Source organism: Lucilia cuprina, chromosome X (assembly GCF_022045245.1).
Source record: "Lucilia cuprina isolate Lc7/37 chromosome X, ASM2204524v1, whole genome shotgun sequence".
Taxonomy (NCBI): Eukaryota; Metazoa; Arthropoda; class Insecta; order Diptera; family Calliphoridae; genus Lucilia; species Lucilia cuprina.
This window is the reverse complement of record NC_060949.1, coordinates 12,979,062-13,001,077: the sequence shown is the minus strand read 5'-3', so window position 1 is coordinate 13,001,077 and position 22,016 is coordinate 12,979,062. Positions and strand designations below refer to the sequence as shown.

General features: G+C 30.9%; 1 protein-coding gene across 2 annotated transcripts in view; it reads left to right on the top strand.

Annotated features, from left to right (window-relative positions):
• The window catches only part of LOC111684188 (tau-tubulin kinase homolog Asator), a 169,859-nt gene that overhangs the window by 143,074 nt on the left and 4,769 nt on the right, over positions 1-22,016 (top strand). The window contains exons 9-11 of one of the 2 annotated variants that reach the window (XM_023446310.2): positions 3,851-4,152; positions 4,222-4,366; positions 21,162-21,696. In XM_023446310.2, coding sequence (XP_023302078.2) covers positions 3,851-4,152; positions 4,222-4,366; positions 21,162-21,696 — 982 coding nt within the window. The remainder of the gene's footprint in view (positions 1-3,850; positions 4,153-4,221; positions 4,367-21,161; positions 21,697-22,016) is intronic. The other variant, XM_046955930.1, reaches the window with a different exon arrangement.

Genomic DNA, 22,016 nt, shown 5'->3' with positions numbered 1-22,016 from the left:
CTGTGATGCAGACTGGGCCGGAGATGTTGACAACCGTCAATCCACAACCGGTTATGTTTTTGTGTACCAATCAGGTGCAATTTCTTGGTCAACGAAAAAACAGAAAACATTGGCATTATCTTCGACGGAGGCCGAGTTCATGTCACTGACGGCTGCTATCCAAGAATCAGTGTGGCTGAAACGTCTTGAAGCTGAACTCAACCCTAACAGTGGCAAAAGTATGCTGCTATATTGTGACAATAAGGGCGCCTTACAAGTAGCCCTTAATAATAACTATTCACCAAGAACTAAACATGTGGACATAAAGGCCAAGTTTATCAGACAAATCATCGATGAGAAGGAAGTAATTTTAGAATACTTGTGCACAGACGAGATGGTTGCCGACGTGTTAACAAAAGCTGTTACTCCTCAGAAATTAAATTATTTTGTAAAATATTTTGGCCTTTACTAACACACATTTTATATTTGAATTGAAATGTTAATTTTATTTTCGATATCTTATTTTTAATTTTGTAAAGAGCGTACGAGAAATCATTTGATTTTGTGAATATTTCATTCAGGGGGAGTGTTGCGAATGAACGAAAAAAATGTAATACCCTGTATCTATTTCTCCTGCACTTTAATTAACTTACACACTTGCTACTTTTTGCATATTATATTCCCCTGTTTTGCAACTCTGTAACTTTGAACTAACGACATTATATTGTAAATCGTTTGCAGTTTAATAAATGTATTTAAACCAACACGACAAAAAGAGAAAACATTCATGTGTTATGATTAAGTAAACAAAGGTATATTTCTGTTTCTGGGTCTTTAATATAGATCCTTGGGTCCATGTTGTCCCCAATTCCTACATACATATATACCAAATTTCATTAAAATCGGATTAACCGTTTAGAAGTTACAGTATTATTTCCCTCTTTATACCCTACACCACTTTAGTTGGGAGGGTATATTGGGTTTGTGCTGATGTTTGTAACATACAAAAATATTCGTCCTATACCCACCTTAAAGTATACCAATCGGCTTAGAATCAATTTATGAGTCGATTAAGCTATGTCCGTCCGTCTGGCTGGCTGCCCATGTAAACCTTGTGCGAAAGGCACAGGCCGCAATTGGATGAAATTTGGCACACACGCTTCTCTTGACACAAGCACGAAGCCTATTGAAAATGGTTAAAATAGGTCCATTATTTCGACCCATACAACCGTACCCCCCAAATAGGGCCTTTTGGCTTATAATTAATTTAAATGATCTTAGTTTTATAGAACTTTAAATGACACTACCGATTTTTGTAATGATCGGGCTTCATTTGACCCTATCCCCCATACGAACTCCCCTTCAGAAAATGACTTAAAGGTCAAAATTCACTTACAAACACTAATAACACTTTTAAATTCTACAGAAATAATATTGAAGAAGACTGAACTCCCCCTACCAACATTTTTAAGGATAGGGCCATATCCTACTCCCCTTTGAGCCCTCTTAAAAAAATTTCTTTTTTTGCCAAAAAAAGTAAAAATATTCCGAAATAAAGTTAAAAAAACAAACCAAATGCTTTATTTTTTTTAAATAATCCCCATTTTTAACATACATACTGACTGGTGTAGGGTATCATATGGTCGGCTACGCCCGACTATACATTCATACTTGTTTTTTTCCTATACCACTGTGCAGCGTTTAAAAGTTTCCGACATATTCTGTGCCTGGTATGTGATCAGGCACGTCCAATGCAATACTTTAAATTATGATGATTTTAATAAATAAAAACCACTTTAATTATATTACTTTATCAATTTCTTAATTTCTCTTAATAGCAAACTATTTTTGTTACGTATTTTTTTGTCTGATAACTCCCAAAAACATATTTTATTGCTTTATTAAATATTTTTTTATAATAAATTTAAAATTTACTTTTTTTCTAAGCGATAAATAAAACTTTAGTTAGTTAGTTTGAAAGGAGGATGTATACACATCAAATCCGAAGAAATACACCTAGGCCTCTATCGGGCTTGTTTTGGGCTCCTTAACCAGTGGGTGGGAATCGAAACCACCACCTCCGGTCTACCAGACTAGAACACTAACCACTAACCTACCGGAGACCACAATAAAACTTAAATATAATGATTATTCTCTGAACAAAAAATAAGAAAATAAAATAATATTTAAAAAATAATTTTCCTAACAAACTTAATAATCGCCTCAGTCTATAGAAATTTCTTCAAAAAATTCGAAAGTTAAAGCTTTATTTTTTATTCAATCGTGGTTTATATTTTAATGGATGAAACACTGTTTTTATGTGACAAGGCCCTAGTGCTTTTGACTATTAAAAATGCTTAAAGAAATTTTATACTTTATAAATTTTTCTTTTCATAAACAAGTTTTTAAATAAAATGTTTTGTTAATATCACAATAAATGAAATAAATTATTACTGTATACATAAAAAATAGTTTTCATTAATTATATGTTTTTTAGTTTAGACAGTTTTCCGGGGAAACCGTCAAAAAAAAATATTCAAATCAAAAAGTAAACAAGTAAGAGTGCTATATTCGGCTGTGCCGAATCTTATATACCCTTTCACCACAGTGTATTTTAAACATAATTGATCTTACAGTCTAGTTAATAAAAACATTAAAAAAATTTGAGTCGAATGTTTCGGCGGCGGCTCAAGCAACTAAATATAGTTCGGCGGCGGCTAAGCTCCGACTCGAAGCCGGTCGACTTCGACCTCTTCTGATTTATTGCTGGTAAACATTGACGAGACGTAGATTTTGTTTTTGTTTATCGTAAAAAATTGTTTTAAAAAGCACTTGGAAAAAATTTGTGTTAGTTTTAAATTTCAAACTTACATTATTCGCAAAAAATTATTGTACAATAACTCACAATCTACTCTCATATAATTGAAAACGTTTTAAATACTTTTTTCTATTTATTAAAAAATATATTTGCAAAACAAAAGGGAAAATTATTTTATTTTAACAAAAAATGCAAATCATATTTTTTGCTGTGTATTTTTTGTATTTTTGGATTCCAAACATACAAAAAATACACAGCTGAATAAAACCAAATACATCTACACACACACGTGTACATTTTTTTCTATGTACAGTGTTTTTGTTGCTTTTTTAACAATTTTTTGATGAAATTTTCAGAGGTTGTCTCGGATTTTTGCTCACATCTCCGTTATTTACCGACCGATTTTGCTGATTTTAAATAGAGATCTTCTCGAAAGCATGTCCAATAGAATTATTGAAGATTCGGATCTCGCCGATATCTGGGGTCCTCTAAAAACTGATTTCAACAGACAGACAGACGGACAGACAGACGGACATGGCTTAATCGACTCCGCTATCTATAAGGATCAAGAATATATATACTTTATAGGGTCGGAAAATTATATTATAGAAATTACAAACGGAATGACAAACTTATATATACCCTTCTCACGAAGGTGAAGGGTATAAAAATAATAAATTAAACCTTATAAGTGACACATTGTAAACTAACTTGGAATTTATTCAATCCCGAATAATTTCATCTGTAAGTGGATTAAACTTTTAATGAAATGAATTAAATAATATGTTATTTTTATGAAATTTTTTTGCAGATTCTATATTTTTACAAGAAACCCAAAATAAATAAAAAATACTATTTCTATGAATATGTATATAGCATATATGTATAAAAATGTTATTAACAAATTATTCATAAATTCCAAAATTGTGCACTAACAAATCGATTAAGACGTTTCGTCTACATTCCTATAGTACTAGTTATTAGAATGTCTATATTTTTTTATTTATTTTGTATTTTGTGTTTATTTTTGTTTGTTTTTATAACTTCCCACAGAATCCTGTACAAAAAGCTAAATTAAGTTTCATCTCGCTGTCTCACCCAAATTTATCCGACGTATCTTTAATACAACATCAAAAAGATCAACAATATTGTATGGACACCATTCAACAGATACCATCCCAAAACCAAACTGAAAGTGTAGAACCCGTTATAAAAAAAGACCAATTCACTAGTGATGGAATTGAGCATGCCATTGAAGATCAACCAAAATTGAATTCTTCCTGCTCTGCTCTAAAACTTAATGCAGCAAAATCTTCTAGTCCTCCTCTTATAACTCCTTGTCAAAATCAAAAGAAGTAAGATTTTTTTATCTTTGAAATTATTTTTATACTAAATTTTTTAATATTTCTAAATCAATTTGTTAGGTACAATTTAAATATTGCTGGTATAGAAAACTATGCTCAATTACAGGCCTCAATACCGCAATGCTGGTCCGAACCGGCCATGGGTAATGCTTTGCGTAGAGACTTAGAACCACCCATAGTACAACAAGCAGCATTTGATAATATTGTAAGCAATGTATTTATAATTTTCTTTTAATTATATTGTATTAACATAAATTATGTATATAATGGATATACATAAAACAACTGAAATCGCTAAGTTTCTTAATTTGCAACCTGAATTACTTTTAGAATTCTTATATATTATTTATTTATTTATTTATTTATTTATTTATTTATTTATTTATTTATTTATTTATTTATTTATTAGTTGTCTTAAATTTATAATTAAAATTTAAGATAACTTAAATTTAGCTATGACTACTGCGGTCTTAAGCTAAGATTGGTTTATACAGAAAATACTGAAATTATACAGATAATAATATGAATATATAATCTGATAAATTAATTATTAATATACACATTTTGATACATTATTAGATGTCTTTGAATATGTTAATAGTTTTCAAGAATTTTATAATTGTAATTATATTTTCAATTGATGGATTAGAAATATAGTTTATTGGCTCATTTATAAAGAGGTTTCTGCGGGTTCTTTCGAATTTAATGCAATTTTTTATTATATGTTCAAATGATATTGGATTGATTTGGCAATATGGGCAAATGTTTGAAATGTCGGGTTGTATTATGTGTATATGTGTGCAGGAGGTGTGTCCAAGTCTAAGTTTGATAAATTTAGTACTTTCATGATAGGTAATATAGTTCGTAAGATTGGAGTTGAGGTATTTTTTAACGTTTATTTTATTTTGATTGATGTGTCTATACCAATTTGAAGTTTTTGACCATAGATTATTTTGATTAATTAATAAGTTTTTAATGTGAAGAGATATGTCATGGGTATTAAGGTTAGGTGTTAAGAAAACGGGGGAATTATGAGATAGTTTAGCCACTGAGTCAGCAAATTCATTGCCTTTAATCTGGCAATGACCAGGAATCCATAGAATTTTTATATTTGAGTTTTCTAATAGGAAGTCTCTGATGTACTTGGAGTAGTAGTTTGTGTTATGTAAGTTCTGAATAGATCTAATAGCTGAAAGTGAATCTGAACAAATCATAGTTTTTGTTTTTATATTTCCGATATATTTAATAGCCTCAAAAATTGCTATTATCTCCGCAGAAAAAATTGTAGAATAAGAGGGTAGGATAGAATTTTTTATGATGGAATCAGAAGTAGTAACACTGTAAGATACGTTGCCGTTATCTTTGGAGCCATCTGTAAAAATAAGTTGGTATTCATTATGCTTTTCTTTAATATTCAGAAAATGTTGTCTGTATGTGATGTCAGGTGTGGAAGATTTGGAATATTGGGATAAAGTTATATTTATGGAATCCATAGATAGATGCCATGGTGGTTGGGTATTGATTTTGGTTACCTTTAGTGGCTTAAATGGTAGGTTATATTGTCTAGCAAAGTTAAAAATGCGACTGAGTGTTGATTGGATCTTATTACAGTTCGGTTTCAAAGAAAGTTTGGAACATATTTTGAATATAGGAGAATCTGAACTATTAAGAATATTTTTTAGTAGATTGAAAGTTATGATGTCCCTGTTTGTCTCCAAACAGTTCATTCCAGCTTCAAATATCATGTTGTGAATAGGTGTGGTTCTAAAAGCTTTGAATGTGATTCTAAGTGCAGAATTTTGGATAGTTTTAATTTTTCTGAAGGATGTTTTAGGAGAGAAGCCATACAGGAAAAGGCCGTAATTAATTTTAGATGAAGTTATTGACTGTATGATTGAGGTTAATGTGTAAATGTTGCAGTTAAATTTCCTATTAGATAAACATTTAATTATATTTAGTCTTTTATTAAGATCTTCAGTAATAAATTGTATATGACCATTCCAATTGTATCTGTTATTAAAGATAATACCTAGAATCCGCATAGAAGTACAGTCTTCTATGATAAAAGAACCAGAAGAGATGTTAGGTTTACATGTTTTTTTTCTACAGATGTGAAGATGTTTGCATTTAGACAATGATAGTCTTGCGCCTGAGTATTTACACCAATCTTCTATTTTGTTTATCAAAGGGTTAATATCTATGGTTCCATTTTTTTCTTTCCCGATTTTCTTAATTATATAGAAGTCGTCTGCATAAGCACAGAAGTTGTATTGTTTAATTGATAAAAGAGTATTGCTAAGTTTATTATAAGAGATGTTGTACAAGTTTGTTTTTGGTTTTACTACTTAAATTTTTGATCATTGGATAAGATATCCTGTCTATGCCGGGCGTATTGCCCTTCATTTTGCTAAGGGCGAATTCTAATTCGATTAGTGTGATGTCTTTCTCTAAATTATTAGCCATATGTGAGGGGAAGAAATTAAATCTGTGTTTCGTAATCTGATTTTTATTTAATCGAAATTCTTCAGAGAAGTTGTTGTCATTTGATTCAGATGACCAAAACTTCCCGAATTCATCCGCTATCTCCTGTTTGTCTGTCAAAAATTGTCCAGGTATTTCGATGGATTCTATAGTGTTTATGGATTGTTTCAGGTTGATTCCGCAAAATGTTCTTATGTTTGACCAAATTTTATTTGTAGGTGTTTGGGGATTAATTTCAGATGTGAAATTAGAAATAGATTTGTTCTTCGATATTTTCAATTCTCTTTTGAATTTAGCTGCCGCTCTTTTATAATTAATTATATTTTCTGTGTTAATGTTTCTTTTTAATCTGTTCCATAGTTTATTTTTCTCCTTTTTCAATTCAGAAAGGTGTTTATTCCACCATGGAGTTTTTTTGGCAATATTGGGATTTATTTGTGGAATAGAGGAATTTGCGCTTTGTAGAATTATTTTCTGTAGGTTAGAGGCTTCCTTATTAATGTTATTACTGATGGGGCGATTATTGTCGAAAATAAGAGAAAGTTCTTGAAATTTATCCCAGTTGGCATTATTGGTAACAAAATTTGGTCTAGGCTTAGCAGTTGTGGATTGGGGAGAGACAAAGAGTTTGATAATGATTGGAAAATGATCACTTCCATATAGGTTGTTTTCAGTTTCCCAATTTGACTGAATTTTTAAGAATGATGAACCAAAAGAAACGTCAACATGTGTAAATGAGTTGTGAGTGCTGAAATGTGTTGGTGAACCATCATTAAAAATAACGTAGTTCGAATCGATGACGTAATTTCCTAAAATAATGCCTCGGTGGTTATCATTTGGGGAACCCCAAATAGTATTCCAACTATTGAAGTCTCCTACTATAAGGACGTTGTCAATAAAATTATCAAACATGTTCCTTAAATTATGATGGTTGAAATTTTTAGACGGGGGAATGTAGGTGTTAATTATTGTAAATTTTGCTTTAGCTTGAATAGTGACACTAACTGCGTCGAAATCATTAGGTAGATTAAAAGGGGTAAATTGAAGAGAGTTGTGTATTAGAAGTGCAACACCTCCGTATGAGTGAGTTGCTGTGTTTTTAAAGAAAATGGTATAGTTTATTGGGATTGGAATACCAGATGTGGAATGGAAATGTATTTCCTAAAGAGCTATTATTTTTGGATGGTGTTTTCTTATTAATAGTTGTAATTCATTATAATTGTTCAGATAACCTCTAATGTTCCATTGAATTATATTTATATTCATGATAATTTTAAAATAAATTGATAATTAAAATAAATTGATAATTAAGATAGTAAAAGACAAAATTTTCTATTAAATAAAGTAGAATATGTGATAAATAAAGTATAAATTAATAGAGGTTAGTATAATATCGCCCCCGAAGGTGTTGTTGTCCCACACCTCATCCAAACCGGAGTCCCAAACGCTCATGAAAAGACCCCGCTATAAAGATGTTGCGTTGGCTTAGAAGAAGGTATCACGTCGACTGCAAACCTGATCGAAATTACCAGAATATTTGTTTAAGTTAAAACTCAAAACAAACCTCTGGAATCAATCCAGCCAACACCCGCCGCTACCCCTCCAAATCCCAAACACCATCATTCCGACAGATGATCTTTTATGAGCGTATCGAGAATCCGATCTGGACTTTGGTGTTGTGAATCCAACACAACTTCGGGGGTTCTATTTTAAGATGGTTATTTAAATTTCCATTTCTTCATCTATATCTTGTTTGCTTATAGTTGCCTTGTTGTTGGTTGGTTTGGTGTTAGCTTTGAATTTTGCCTTTAGTTGAGCTTTTAAGCGGTTGGATGTATTCCTAGGTAAGATTTTAGTAGATCGGGTATTCTGATTTTCGCTTGATGGTATCGCTTGAGCAATGTGGTCTATTATGATGATTTAGGCTGATTGTTATGTTGATCGTTTTGCTTGTTTAGATTGTTGATGTTTTTGTTTAGTAGTGGGTCATCATAAGTGATCAATTGGGTTCTTTGAGAAGTTGAAGGGGAATTACTGGCTTTAGTGACTGAAGTAACTGTGTCGTTATTAGGGTGTCTTTTGTTGTATATTTTTTCTGCATTTTTTTGAGATGTTTTTTCGAGTATTCTAATGGCTTGGATTTCCTTGTTTTTAATAAATATTGGGCATTTTCTATCTTTTGCTGAGTGTTTATATTCTTCAATATTATTTTCTTTGCAATTAATGCAACAGATATCATTTGTGCATTCTTCGTTTTTATCTGGTTTAATATGATTATTTTGACCACAATTATGACACAATTTTTGTAATTCACATGTTTTCTGTATGTGTCCGTAATGTAGACAATTATTACATCTAACTGGGTTTGGTATGTAAGGACGAATATATATTTTTTCGTAGCCCATATACACGTGTTCAGGTAATTGAGTTGATGAAAAGGTTAAAACTATTAACCCCGTTTCTTTCAAATTATCATTTACTTTTTTTAATATTTTTTTAACTTCTACAACTTTCTGAGGAGTCATGTTGTTTAAAATTTCGTCCTCTGGAATTCCAAATAGATCTGATGAGTACATAACACCTTTGCAGAAATTTAATGATTTGTGTTCCGTTATATTAATCTTTATGTTGTTGTTGAAGGCAGTTAGTTTAATGAGCTTGTTGGCTTGGATTAAGTTCGTTGTTTTAACTAATATTGAACCATTACGTAGTTTTTTGCATTCAGAAACTTCACCATTGCAAGTAGCATCTATTATTTTTTTGATTAGGAATGGGGAAACATTAGATAAATTTTTGTCACTGTTGTCATCATTAACACGTGTAATAGTAAGATAGATTGGACCGTCTGAGTTTATTGTCACTTTTTTAGAAAAATCATAATCATAATCATTATTTATTTCATCTTAGAGTTGAGATAATACAGAAATTTTACTAATTAATAATAAATATTTTTATTACTCTTTACGAAAAATTTATCGAATGTTGTCATAAATAGAGAAATTTCTCAGAGCTTTTTTATATTTCCACTATCAAAACATTGATTATAGACCCACAAAAGCAAATATATATTCTGGTTCTTTATTAAGTTCTAAGACGATCTAGTCCGTCCGTAATATAATATTGCCATAGGTAAGGTTTGTTTGGTATTTAAAACCGTCCACGTTTTAGTATAGTCCTCTCGAAAAACAGCTTTAACACTCATAACTATTTTCAAAAAGGTAGTATAGTGAAGAATCTCTCCATAATGGTAGGATCCTTAATGGAACCTACCCCACAAATATGGCCCCTACTAAAAAATTACTTTAACGCACATTGCAGTCTTTAAAATGCGAGGATTGCTATGGAATTCGAATTGTTCTATGGATCGTAAAACTATGTCATGGAAAAATTAGGCTGATTGAATAACGTGCCGCAACGGCTCTGAAGTTTAAAAGTGCATTTAGAAGGGGAATTTATCGATTTTCCGGTTTTGCTCAAATTTGGCCATTTAGTAATAAATTTTGAACTTTATTGTAATTTGTTTAATGTAATGCACGGAATAAGCATTTTAGAAAAATATAAAACACAAAAATAGCTTGAAAACTTTTAAAGTTATTGTAACTGGCCATTCACGTGTCCCACAGCACATAAATTGGAAATGTGATAAAAAAAAATTTACTTGTTTTTGAGATGCATTATAAAAAACATTTTTTTTTACTTTAAAATTATTAATAATTACTCGAATTATAGTTTTGGTCGTATATGATAAAGCGAGCTTATTGTTAGCTATTGTCAAAAAAAGTTGATTTTTTCAACGGCCGTTTCAAATCTCCAATTTCAGTTTGTTGAAACTTTGTTAAACTAATTTTAAAATTTTTAGAAAATCTCATGGGGATTTTGGACAACAGATAAAAGAATAAAACGGTGAAAAATTAGATCAATAATTCTTACAGTTTTGCTGTACCTTCTATTCGAACCCTGCGGATTTCGGAAAAATCGCTTTTTTGGAAAATTTTAGAGAATACGTATTAATTCTTTACTATTGCTCATTTTAAACAAAGTATTTTTAGGGTATTTAAGACCAGATAATATAAAATATATATTCATAATTTTATTTAAATCGGACATTCTTAATCCTTAAAATGTCAATGATCAAATTTTGCAAAATTTGTGAATTCTAAGTATACCATGTCGAAATATTATTTATTTGGCGGTCATATTTACCAAAAATTACTGGAAATTATCGTATATAGTCCGATATTTAAAATAGTGCGAGAAAAGGTAGATTAACCCTTTGAGGCACTTGGGAACAATTTAACACCAAAGTTCAAAATTTCGAAAAAAACACTATATATTTAAATAATGCTCTATATAACTAAAGGAATAACAGAAATAAAAAATTAAGTATAAACAAATTATACTTTAGCCCTTTTTGACTATGGAGTTAACTTGGGGTGAACATTTTAATAAAATAAAAAACTTTTTTTTTCAATCCAATATGCCTAATAAGCAAACTTTATGTGGTCAAAATGGGTTAATGCATAAGCTTTTATACCTAATGTATATTTTTTATATTATTTCTGTTTCCTCTAATTATGTAGAGCATTATACAAATGGATAGTGTTTTTACGATTTTTTATACCCTTCACTTTCGTGAGAAGGGTATATATAAGTTTGTCATTCCGTTTGTAATTTCTATAATATAATTTTCCGACCCTATAAAGTATATATATTCTTGATCCTTATAGATAGCGGAGTCGATTAAGCCATGTCCGTCTGTCTGTCTGTCTGTCTGTCTGTTGAAATCAGTTTTTAGAGGACCCCAGATATCGGCGATGTCTGAATCTTCAATAATTCTATTGGACATGCTTTCGAGAAGATCGCTATTTAAAATCAGCAAAATCGGTAGGTAAATAACGGAGATATGAGCAAAAATCCGAGACAACCTCTGAAAATTTCATCAAAAAATTGTTAAAAAAGCAACAAAAACACTGTACATAGAAAAAGATGTACACGTGTGTGTGTAGATGTATTTGGTTTTATTCAGCTGTGTATTTTTTTGTATGTTTGGAATTCAAACATACAAAGTATACACAGCAAAAAATATGATTTGCATTTTTTGTTAAAATAAAATAATTTTCCCTTTTGTTTTGCAAATATATTTTTTGATGAATAGAAAAAAATATTTAAAACGTTTTCAATTATATGAGAGTAGATTGTGAGTTATTGTACAATAATTTTTATGCGAATAATGTAAGTTTGAAATTTAAAACTAACACAAATTTTTTCCAAGTGCTTTTTAAAACAATTTTTTTTTTTACGATAAACAAAAACAAAATCTACGTCTCGTCAATGTTTACCAGCAATAAATCAGAGGTCGAAGTCGACCAGCTTCGAGTCGGAGCTTAGCCGCCGCCGAACTATATTTAGTTGCTTGAGCCGCCGCCGAAACATTCGGCTTAAATCGACTCAAATTTTTTTGATGTTTTTATTAACTAGACTGTAAGATCAATTATGTTTAAAATACACTATGGTGAAGGGTATATAAGATTCGGCACAGCCGAATATAGCACTCTTACTTGTTGTAATTTAATTTGTCTCTTATTTAAAAGGGTTAATTTTAATTTTATAGCTGTTATTTTAAACTTAAGACTTTATACAGTAGTATATTTATGGGGCTTTTTGCATATGGAATGAATTTTTGGGAGGAATTTTATATTAGGCTTAGGTTTAATATAACATGAGAGTCATATTTATTAAACATGACCAATAAATATATAATATTTCAACATGGTATACTGAGAATTCACAAATTTTGCAAAATTTGACCTTTGAACTCCATATTTTATGGGTTAAGAATTTTTGATTTGAATAAAATTTGGAATATATTTTTTACATTATCTGGTCTCAAATACTCTGAAAATAATTTATTTAAAATGTGCAACAGTAAAGAATTAATACGTATTCTCTAAAATTTTACAAAAAAATGCGATTGCCCCGAAATACGCAGGGTTCGAATCGCAAGTACAGCTAAACTGTAAGAATTATTGAATTAATTTTTTCACCGTTTTATTCACTTATCTGTTGTCAATAAATCCCCATGAAATCTTCTAAAAATTGAAAAAAATCAAACTTTTTTGATCATAGCTGACAACAAGTTCGTGTTATCATATACGGACAAAAATATTATTCTAGTAATTAATATTAATTTAAAGTATTTAAATGGCCTGGGGAATTTGCATTAACTTTAAAAGTTTTCAAGCAATTTTTTGTTTTATATCTTTCTGAAATGCTTATTTTGGGTGTCATGAAATCTTCCATATTAATTAAATAGATAAATTTTTATATCTTAGAAAATATATAAGCTAGGACTATGACATTCATGTGAATGTTTATTACTTTTCAATGACTATTTACTTGCCGTCTGCATAATTTGTAATCTTCGTTGCACATTTTATTTTATTGCGTGTTAAGAATTGTGTTTTATAAAAAAGAAGACAACATTAACTTTGTACCTGAAAACCACTATTTGACAGTTATAAAAAATCCGACGTGGATTTTTTATAACTGTATGAACCGATACAGTTTTACGTTTATAATATTGTTACGAAATTGTATTTGCTTTTAAATTAAACAGTTCTTAACGGCCAGTTTCAAGATTCATTATGAATGTTCTAAACAACATTTGTTTAGAAACATTCTATTTCCGGAAACTACTACCAGTTAAAGTAACATTTGGTATGGCAACACTAAGTGAATGTGATTATTAGAGCAATCCTGGAAGTGTCCGGAAGATGTCGCTAGAATATCATGGAAATGTCTGGAAGATGTTGACAAGGTATAAATAACGCCGGCAAGAAAACAAGTCAGTCAGTCTTACAAAGAAGACAACACAATGTTTGCCGCTATGATGGAGAAATTTGCCGAAATTCAAGAAGCATCTAAAGCCACAAACGATAAATTTGCTGAAGTTCAAGAAACTTCTAAAGCAAACAAAGAGAAACTTCTTGCCGAGTTTAAAGCTGATGTTCAAGAAACTTCTAGAGAAAACAACGAGAAACTTCATGCCGAGTCTAAAGCTGAAGTTCAAGAAACATCTAAAGCCAACTTTGCTGAGTTTAAAACTGAAGTTCAAGAAACTTCTAAGGTTAACTACGTGTAACTTCTTGCTAAAATTGAAGAAACTCCTAAACTTTTAGCTAAAATGGAAGCAAAATTTCAGGAATCTTCTAGAGCCACAAATGAGAAAATTCAAGAAATGTCTGAGGTTATTAACTACAGAGTGGATGGCATTGACAGAAAAGTGGCCGATTTAAAAACAAACATTGACAAAAAGGTGGCCGATTTAGAAACAAATATTGATAAAAAGGTTAGAATCAAAGCTCAAAATCTGCAATGTCAAGAAGGAGCGGTACGATTTATTCCAGAAACCTCTAGTAGAATAAAGGCCCCAAGTTTTGACGGAACAACACCTTTCAATGTGTTCAAGTTCCAGTTTGAAATATGTGCAACAATGAAGTAATCTATAGAGCTGATCTTGGCCTTAAAAGGAAATGCTTCAGTATTTCTTTAAAGCGTAAAAGTGAGCAGCAGAAATAATTACGATGATATAATGGAGGCACTACAACGCAAGTACGGTGAAGAACATAAAAAGGAATTATACCGAATGGAATTGCGTGGTAGAGTGCAGAAGGCCACTACAAGACTTTGCATTGGAAATCGAGCTCTTGTTACAGCTTACTTATTCAGGAGAACACCACCCATTTTTAGACATTTTCAAGATAGAGGCATTTGTAAATGGCATTAGCGGTTTGTGCCACACTGACACAAGAAACGGCGAAAATAATTTCAAAGCCTTAAATATGCAAGGTGCGAGATGTCGAGGTTGTCGCTGAAAACGAGGGAAATATAGTCACCGAGTTAAAGGAATTAAAACAAGTAAGAGTGTTATATTCGGCTATGCCGAATCTTTTATACCCACCATCAAATCACTGTTATATAAATGAACTTTGATATTTTGAATATTTTATTATTATATTCCGATTCACAAAAAGCTGGACATTGGGCTTTAAAAAGCTGGACAAAACAAAAAAATCTGGACATAAAAACAAGTAGGAAAGTATAGTCGGGCATGGCCGACCGTTTAAGACATTTTTTGAAGGGGGATTTGTATGGGGGCTAGTGTCAAATAAGGGCCGATCCTTACGAAAATTTGCAGTGTCATTTATAATTATATAAGACTTATTTGTGCCAATTTTTAGAGAGATAAAATAATATTTGACGTAATTATGGCATAAAAAGTTCAAATCGGGAGGTACGGTTGTATGGGGGCCATTTCAACCATTTTCAATAGGCTTCGTCCCTGTGCCAAAAAATATGCTTGGTCCAAATTTCATCAAATTATCTTGAAAATTGCGGCATGCACCTTGCGCACAAGGTTTACATGGACAGCCAGCCAGCCGGACAGACGGACGGACATGTCATAATCGACTCAAAAAATGATTCTGAATCGATCGGTATACTTTAAGGTGGGTATTGGACTAATATTTTTATATGTTACAAACATCAGCACAAACTTATATATACCCTCCCCACTATAGTGGTGTAGGGTATAAATACTGAGAAAATGCTAATTTTGGTTTTGTGTAAATAGTTTCACAGTGATACACCAAAAAAATGCAGGGGTTCTCATATACCAATTCCGTTTTGTTATAGTCCACAGAGTATAAATATATTTTCAGTTTTCCCTGATCACTTCGTTAACTTACTTTTTAGAGCAAAAGATATGAAAAAGCTCCATTTTTGAAGTTTGAAATTTTAAAAATCATAAGTACGTAAGCTGTACGTAAAGAAATTGACTATCGGTCGCAATAATAGGCCTTTTCGCATATTATACAGTAACTTCATGATAGAGAGTAATTTTTAATTTACTCTCAATCAAAAAATATCCAAAAAAATACGCGAAATCCAATTTTTTGTTTATAAACTAAGATTGGTAATGCCCTTTTGCTGAAATCTCAATCGCTAACAAAACACTAAAAAACAAATAATTGTAACTTTGATTTTTCCTATAAATAAAAGTTAACAAAACATGTAGTATCATTAAAAATATATTATTGTTTTAAAATTTCATGATACAAACATATTATTAAAATAAAAATTTACACAAAATCGCTAAGAGAAACCCAAACAAAATTGTTTTAAAAACGCTAGATTGACAATATTTGTTATGATTTTTCATGACAAATAAACTCTTTTAAAAACTAATTTATGATAAATAAATTTAAAATAAATATAATTACAAATAATTTTTTAATATTCGTGTGTTATTAATTTATATATTTCTTTCAAAAAATTTAAAATTTACCAAATTTTGATTTCTTTGGTTTGTTTACATATTCATAAATCAAACATATGTTGTAAATATAAGTTGGATATTTTTTACTGGGGAAAAATATTCAGTATAATCAAAAAATTCTCTATCAACGAACTGTAATTTTTACCGCTTTCCTACTCTTTCGTTGCAAGTTTTCGAAAGTACGCGAACGGAATCCAATAACAATTGTTGCAAATTGTTACAAATTATCGAGTATGCGAACAGACCTAATATTTATTACGACATTCAGCTGTTCAGGTGTTGAGACATGATGATAGAAGAGGGAAATCATAACATAGTTGTATAACAAATGTACAGTTAGAGTTGGCTAACATGATTTGACAAAGATAACATAAAAACAAGTAATAAAGTATAGTCGGGCGTGGTCGACCATATGATACCCTACACCAGTTATGAATATTAAATGTGATTTATTTTGCATAATAAAGCATTTATCTTTAATATTCCCTTGTTCCGATACATTAAGCAATTAATGAATGAAAAACTAATTTTCTGAAAGACGCTTTATATGGGGGCTAGGGGCAAATGTGGACCAAGCCCGATAAAATTTTGTGAATATATTTATATTTACATAATAAGGATTTTCATATAAACGTTCAAAAGCCTCGCAAACTGTGCATTTTCGACTTTACATTGAATTTGTCACATATTGTATGGGATTTTGCTTCCACAACACTGATGCATCTGATCGCCTAATTGAACTGATAATTTTAAACTAAATTTTCACTTCTAAATAATACAGATAGCCATTTGTGCAAATGTGCAAGTTTGCACACGTGTTTCATGAATCCCCTTAATATTTTATTGTGCTGAATTTCATCGCGATATGTGTTTTTATACCAACCATCAAAAAAGATGGGGATATTGTTTTTGTCATTCCGTTTGTAACACATTAAAATATTCGTCTAAGACCCATAAAAGTATATATATTCTGGGTCCTTATTAGATTCTAAGACGATCTAGCCATGTCCGTCCGTCTGTCCGTCTGTCTGTCTGTTGAAAACACGATAGAGTCCAAACACGATAGAGTAGCTAGCGAGCTGAAATTTTGCACAGATACTTAAAGTTGATCCAGTTTGTTTGGTATTGAAAATGGGCAATATCGGTCCACGATTTCGCCTAGCCCCCATATAAGGCCCCCTTTAGAAAATGACATTATCGCCAATAACTGACTAACAAAAGCATCAATAGCGCTGCAATTCGGCACAAACATGTTTTATGGGGACATAAATCTTTTCATAGAATTTCATAAGGATCGGTTCATAATTGACCCTACCCCCCATAATTAACATATACCGGCGTATAGACCACCAGTTATGAATATTAAATGTGATTTATTTTGCATAATAAAGCATTTATCTTTAATATTCCCTTGTTCCGATACATTTAAGCAATTAATGAATGAAAAACTAATTTTCTGAAAGACGCTTTATATGGGGGCTAGGGGCAAATGTGGACCAAGCCCGATAAAATTTTGTGAATATATTTATATTTGCATAATAAGGATTTTAAAATCTGAGACAACCTCTGAAAATTTCATCAAAAAAAGACATATCTTTTTTGCTTTGTTAAATAAGCAACAACAATTCTGCGAATTGGAAAAATATGTACATGTGTGTGTAGATGTATTTGGTTTTATTCAGCTGTGTATATTTGTTATGTTTGGATGCTGTTGGCGTCATTGAGTTATGTATTTTGTTTTCTTTTTGTGGATTCTGTTCGCATATTTCGATGTATGTAGGTTGGTTTTATTGCGTTGTTATACCCACCATCAAAAAAGATGTGGGGTATATTGTTTTTATCATTCCATTTATAACACATTGAAATATTCGTCTAAGACCCATAAAAGTATATATATATTATTAGATTCTAAGACGATCTAGCCATGTCCGACCATGTCAGTTGAAAACACGATAAAGTCCAAATAGAAGTAGGTAGCGAGGTGAAATTTTGCATAAATACTTATAGTTGATGCAGTTTGTTTGGTATTGAAAATGGACAATATCGATCCACGATTTCGCCTAGCCCCCATAAAAGGCCCCTTTCAGAAAATGACTTTATCGCCCATAACTGCCTTACAGAAGCATCGTTGTAATTCGGCACAACCTTGTTTTATGGGGACATAAATCTCTTCGTAGAATTTCATAAGGATCGGTCCATAATTGACCCTATCCCCCATATAAAGTCCCCTTCAGAAAATGACTTTATCGCTCATAACTGGCTAAGAGAAGCATCAATAACGGCATAAACATGTTTTATAGTCACATTAATCTCTTCTTAGAATTTTATAAGGATCGGTCCATAATTGACCCTACAATAATATGATTCGGAAATAACTCATTGTTCATTAATGACTCCAAAAAAATTAAAAAAATGAGTCATAATTGATCAGAAGAAATTTTAAAAAATGCTACCTAGGTTGTTACTTTTTACTTGTGATGGTGCAAGTTGGCTCATTTTGCCATCTTGTCTGGAAAAGTTCATAGAACCGTTTAACTATTAATTCCTTACAGGCTTTTAGCGGTTTGCGGCAAAAATTATCTACTGTTTTTACCAATTTATCGGTCACGCAGTTAACAAACAAATCCTCGTGTCCCCGTACCCATTCCTGGACTAGTGTGAATGTTGTGTAAACACCAATTAAAGATTTGGTAGCAGCTTGTCTTTCAGTATACATTTGAGTATTTCTTTTTGATATTCTGTAGTCGCAAAGCCAGTTTTCTTATCTCTTCATAGCTGATAGTTCATAGAATTCAAAAGATATTTGTGTTGTGTTGGTCCATAGTAAGTTACCTGAAATGTGAGTGCCCAGCAATTCTTGCAAGGATTCTTGCCCACTCGTTATAAACATGTCCAGATCTTATTGAGAAGTTTACTAAAATTCAAAAAAAATATTTGTTTTTTTTTTTCGAACGAATACAAAATTTCCATTTTAGGATAAAAAATTATTCTAAAAATTTTTTCGAGTAATCGAAAAATATTTTAATGTTACTTTTTATCACATAACCAGGCCTGTCAGATTAGCGGCATTTTTCCGATTTTTCTCTTGCTTAAATGAGAGTGGGAGAGTATATTGTTGTTGTTTGCTATGATTTCTGAAGATAGTTTGTGTGTATCATGTATTTACATTTGCGAATTATTGTTATGCTTTTAAAAATAAAAATCATAGGCAGACCTTTTCAAAAACGTGTTAAGTAGCTGATGACGTTACTGACTTATCCTTTTTCCTCGTATCTTAAGATTTTAAAGGCGTTATTCGAATAAAAATTTTAATCGTTCGAATAATTTAAAAATATAGCCGGCTATTCGAATAAACGAAATATATTGTAAGTTTTACTCGAATAAATTTTAACACGAATAGTTCACAAACCTAGTTTTTATTAATGATTGTTTGTCTGTGCCTTAAATGAAGCTACTCCACTTAAGCGATCTTCTTGAAATTGTTGTAGTATGTTCCTCTATGTCAGTAGAGAACAATAGGATATTTTTTATTTTTTAAATTGCCTATGGGTAATAAATTGGCGGATTAGAAATAGGGGCGTCGCACCTTCCATATAAATACAATAAAGAAACAAAAATTGTTTACTTTTGGGAAAAACATTTGCAGACTAGCAATAAGGGGTGTGCCACCCCTCATATAAATTAAATTGGGGATTACAAATAAGGAACGTGGCATCTCCCATATAAATTAAAACTAAAATTCTCTTAATTAGGAATTTTATATGGAAAATTTTTACATCCATATACACTTTTAAGAAAATGAATGGACAAAGTTAAAAATGTGTGTAATAATCAGGGAAACCTGATTAAAAAAAGTGTTTTAAGCGCTTTAAATATGCCGTAAAAAACTCAAAATATGCTCTTAAAATTTAAAATATATGCTCCAAAAATATTTATTTTTTATTTTTTAACATTGAAAAGCTCAAAAAGACTGAAATTGTAATGAAATAATAAATGTTTAATGTCATATTCTATATCCTACAACATTTTTTTATAAATGTTTTATCTCATAGTTTGAAGAACTAGTATAATAGAATTCCGTTGTACGTTCAGATAACCAATAAATAACATGACACCATTTGGTCTCCAAAAAACATATTTCAAACGACAAAGTTTGACACATTTATTCCAATTGTATTCATAGCTTTTAAACTGACATTTTAATCGGTGTTGTCATAAATTCCAATAATTAGTTTTTTAAACTATAAAAATGGATTGGTCTCAAGTAATCAAAAGAAATCGGTTTTATGTCCGATTTAAAATATAATGCTTTATTGAATAAAAAACTATAACATAACGAATTTTTTTCCAAATTGTAAAATAGGCTAAAAAATTAAAAAAAATAGAATTTTATTTTTTTAAATAAAGTTTTGAAAAGAAAATTAAAAATGTATTAAGATGAAAAAAAGCGAAAACATCAAAATATGCACTAAAAGAGTAAAATATGCTCTAAAAACTCGAAAATATGCCTTAAATATGCTAAAAAGTCAAATCATGCAAAATTATGCTCTTATGGGTAAAATATGCAAAAATATGCTCTAACAAATCGATGCCAAAATTCTCAAATTGGTCTGAAACGTGTAAATATCTTATCCATGAGTCCATACGACGCACCACAAAAAACATGCATTTGCATATTTTGGTTTCCCTGGTAATGATAGTGGAGTTTCCCATTAAAAATAAAGAGTAGAGATTTTTATTTATATTGCTTTTAGGGAGGCAAAACACTTTGGGTATAGCTAGTATTACAGAATATTCAAAATGTACCTTTTGATGGAAAAGTACAGAAAAGTCGCATTTTATTCTTTTTTCTATGTTTTAATATTATAAAAAAATTACCCGTACGTCTGACAGAATTATTAATGATTTGGATCTAGCAGATAGCTGGGAATTTCCGAAAACTGATTTATACATACAGACAGACAAACAGACATTTAAAAACAAACTTACCTTATAAAGGCGTTACGTAAACGGACGTCGCAAAACTGGTTTCGATACCTCTAAGGAGTTCGAAATTGTATTTGTAGGTTATTAGGTCACTAAGTTAACATACTTAAATTATAACAGAACAACAGTATACCCTCACGAATATGAAGGGTATAAAAATATGAATAAAACATAAATATTTTTTTTTATTTTTCAGGTTTATCGCATGGATATAACACGTAATGTATGTGTTAGGGAAGTATATTCAGAAGCCGCTGCCACAAATATTGTGCCACCAGATGCTACTTCAAACGTTGGATTATTTAATAATTCAATACACAATCCAGCTACTGAAGTAGAAGATCTGGCAGCAAGAGATGTCCCATATTCAAGCAACACAGGCAACAACAATGATCTCACTAATTTGGCCATAAGTAAACATCGCAATAGTTTGCCTAACGTAGCATTACCAAATCTTCTCAACATTAGTAGTGGTGCTGGTAATAGCGATGGCGTTGGAGATTCCTGTGTACCCACGAAAGAGAAATTTATTACAAATGTTGATATGGATACTCAAAAATCCATTACAACAAATACGATATTACCTTCTGCCTCCGTACAATATGCAGCCAACTTAAACGAAGATGTTCAAGTTCATCATCAAAATAGTGGGTTAGGATCAGACATCGGAACCGCACAACAAGACGAGGGCTGCATAAGTGGACGCTTAGAAATACGTGTGATACCTAATGGTAAGATATTTGACATTTAAAGCGATAAAAAGTTAAACGAAAATGTAGTTAAGTTTGCAAATATCGGTATTAAAAATTATCAAATTAGGTCAACAAAAACAAACATACGAAATGACCGCGGGCACGTCCTGCTAAAAAAATACAAATGACGGAGTAGCTATAAGTATATATAAAAATATTTATTTTTTTACTAAAGCTGATACATTAGGTTAAATCAATAGAAAATTCTTAATCGAAATACTTGTGGAATTTGGAGCTAACATGTTTTATTAAAACCTGTAAACTTGTCTAAACAAATTAGGCTGGGTTTTTTGTGAGTA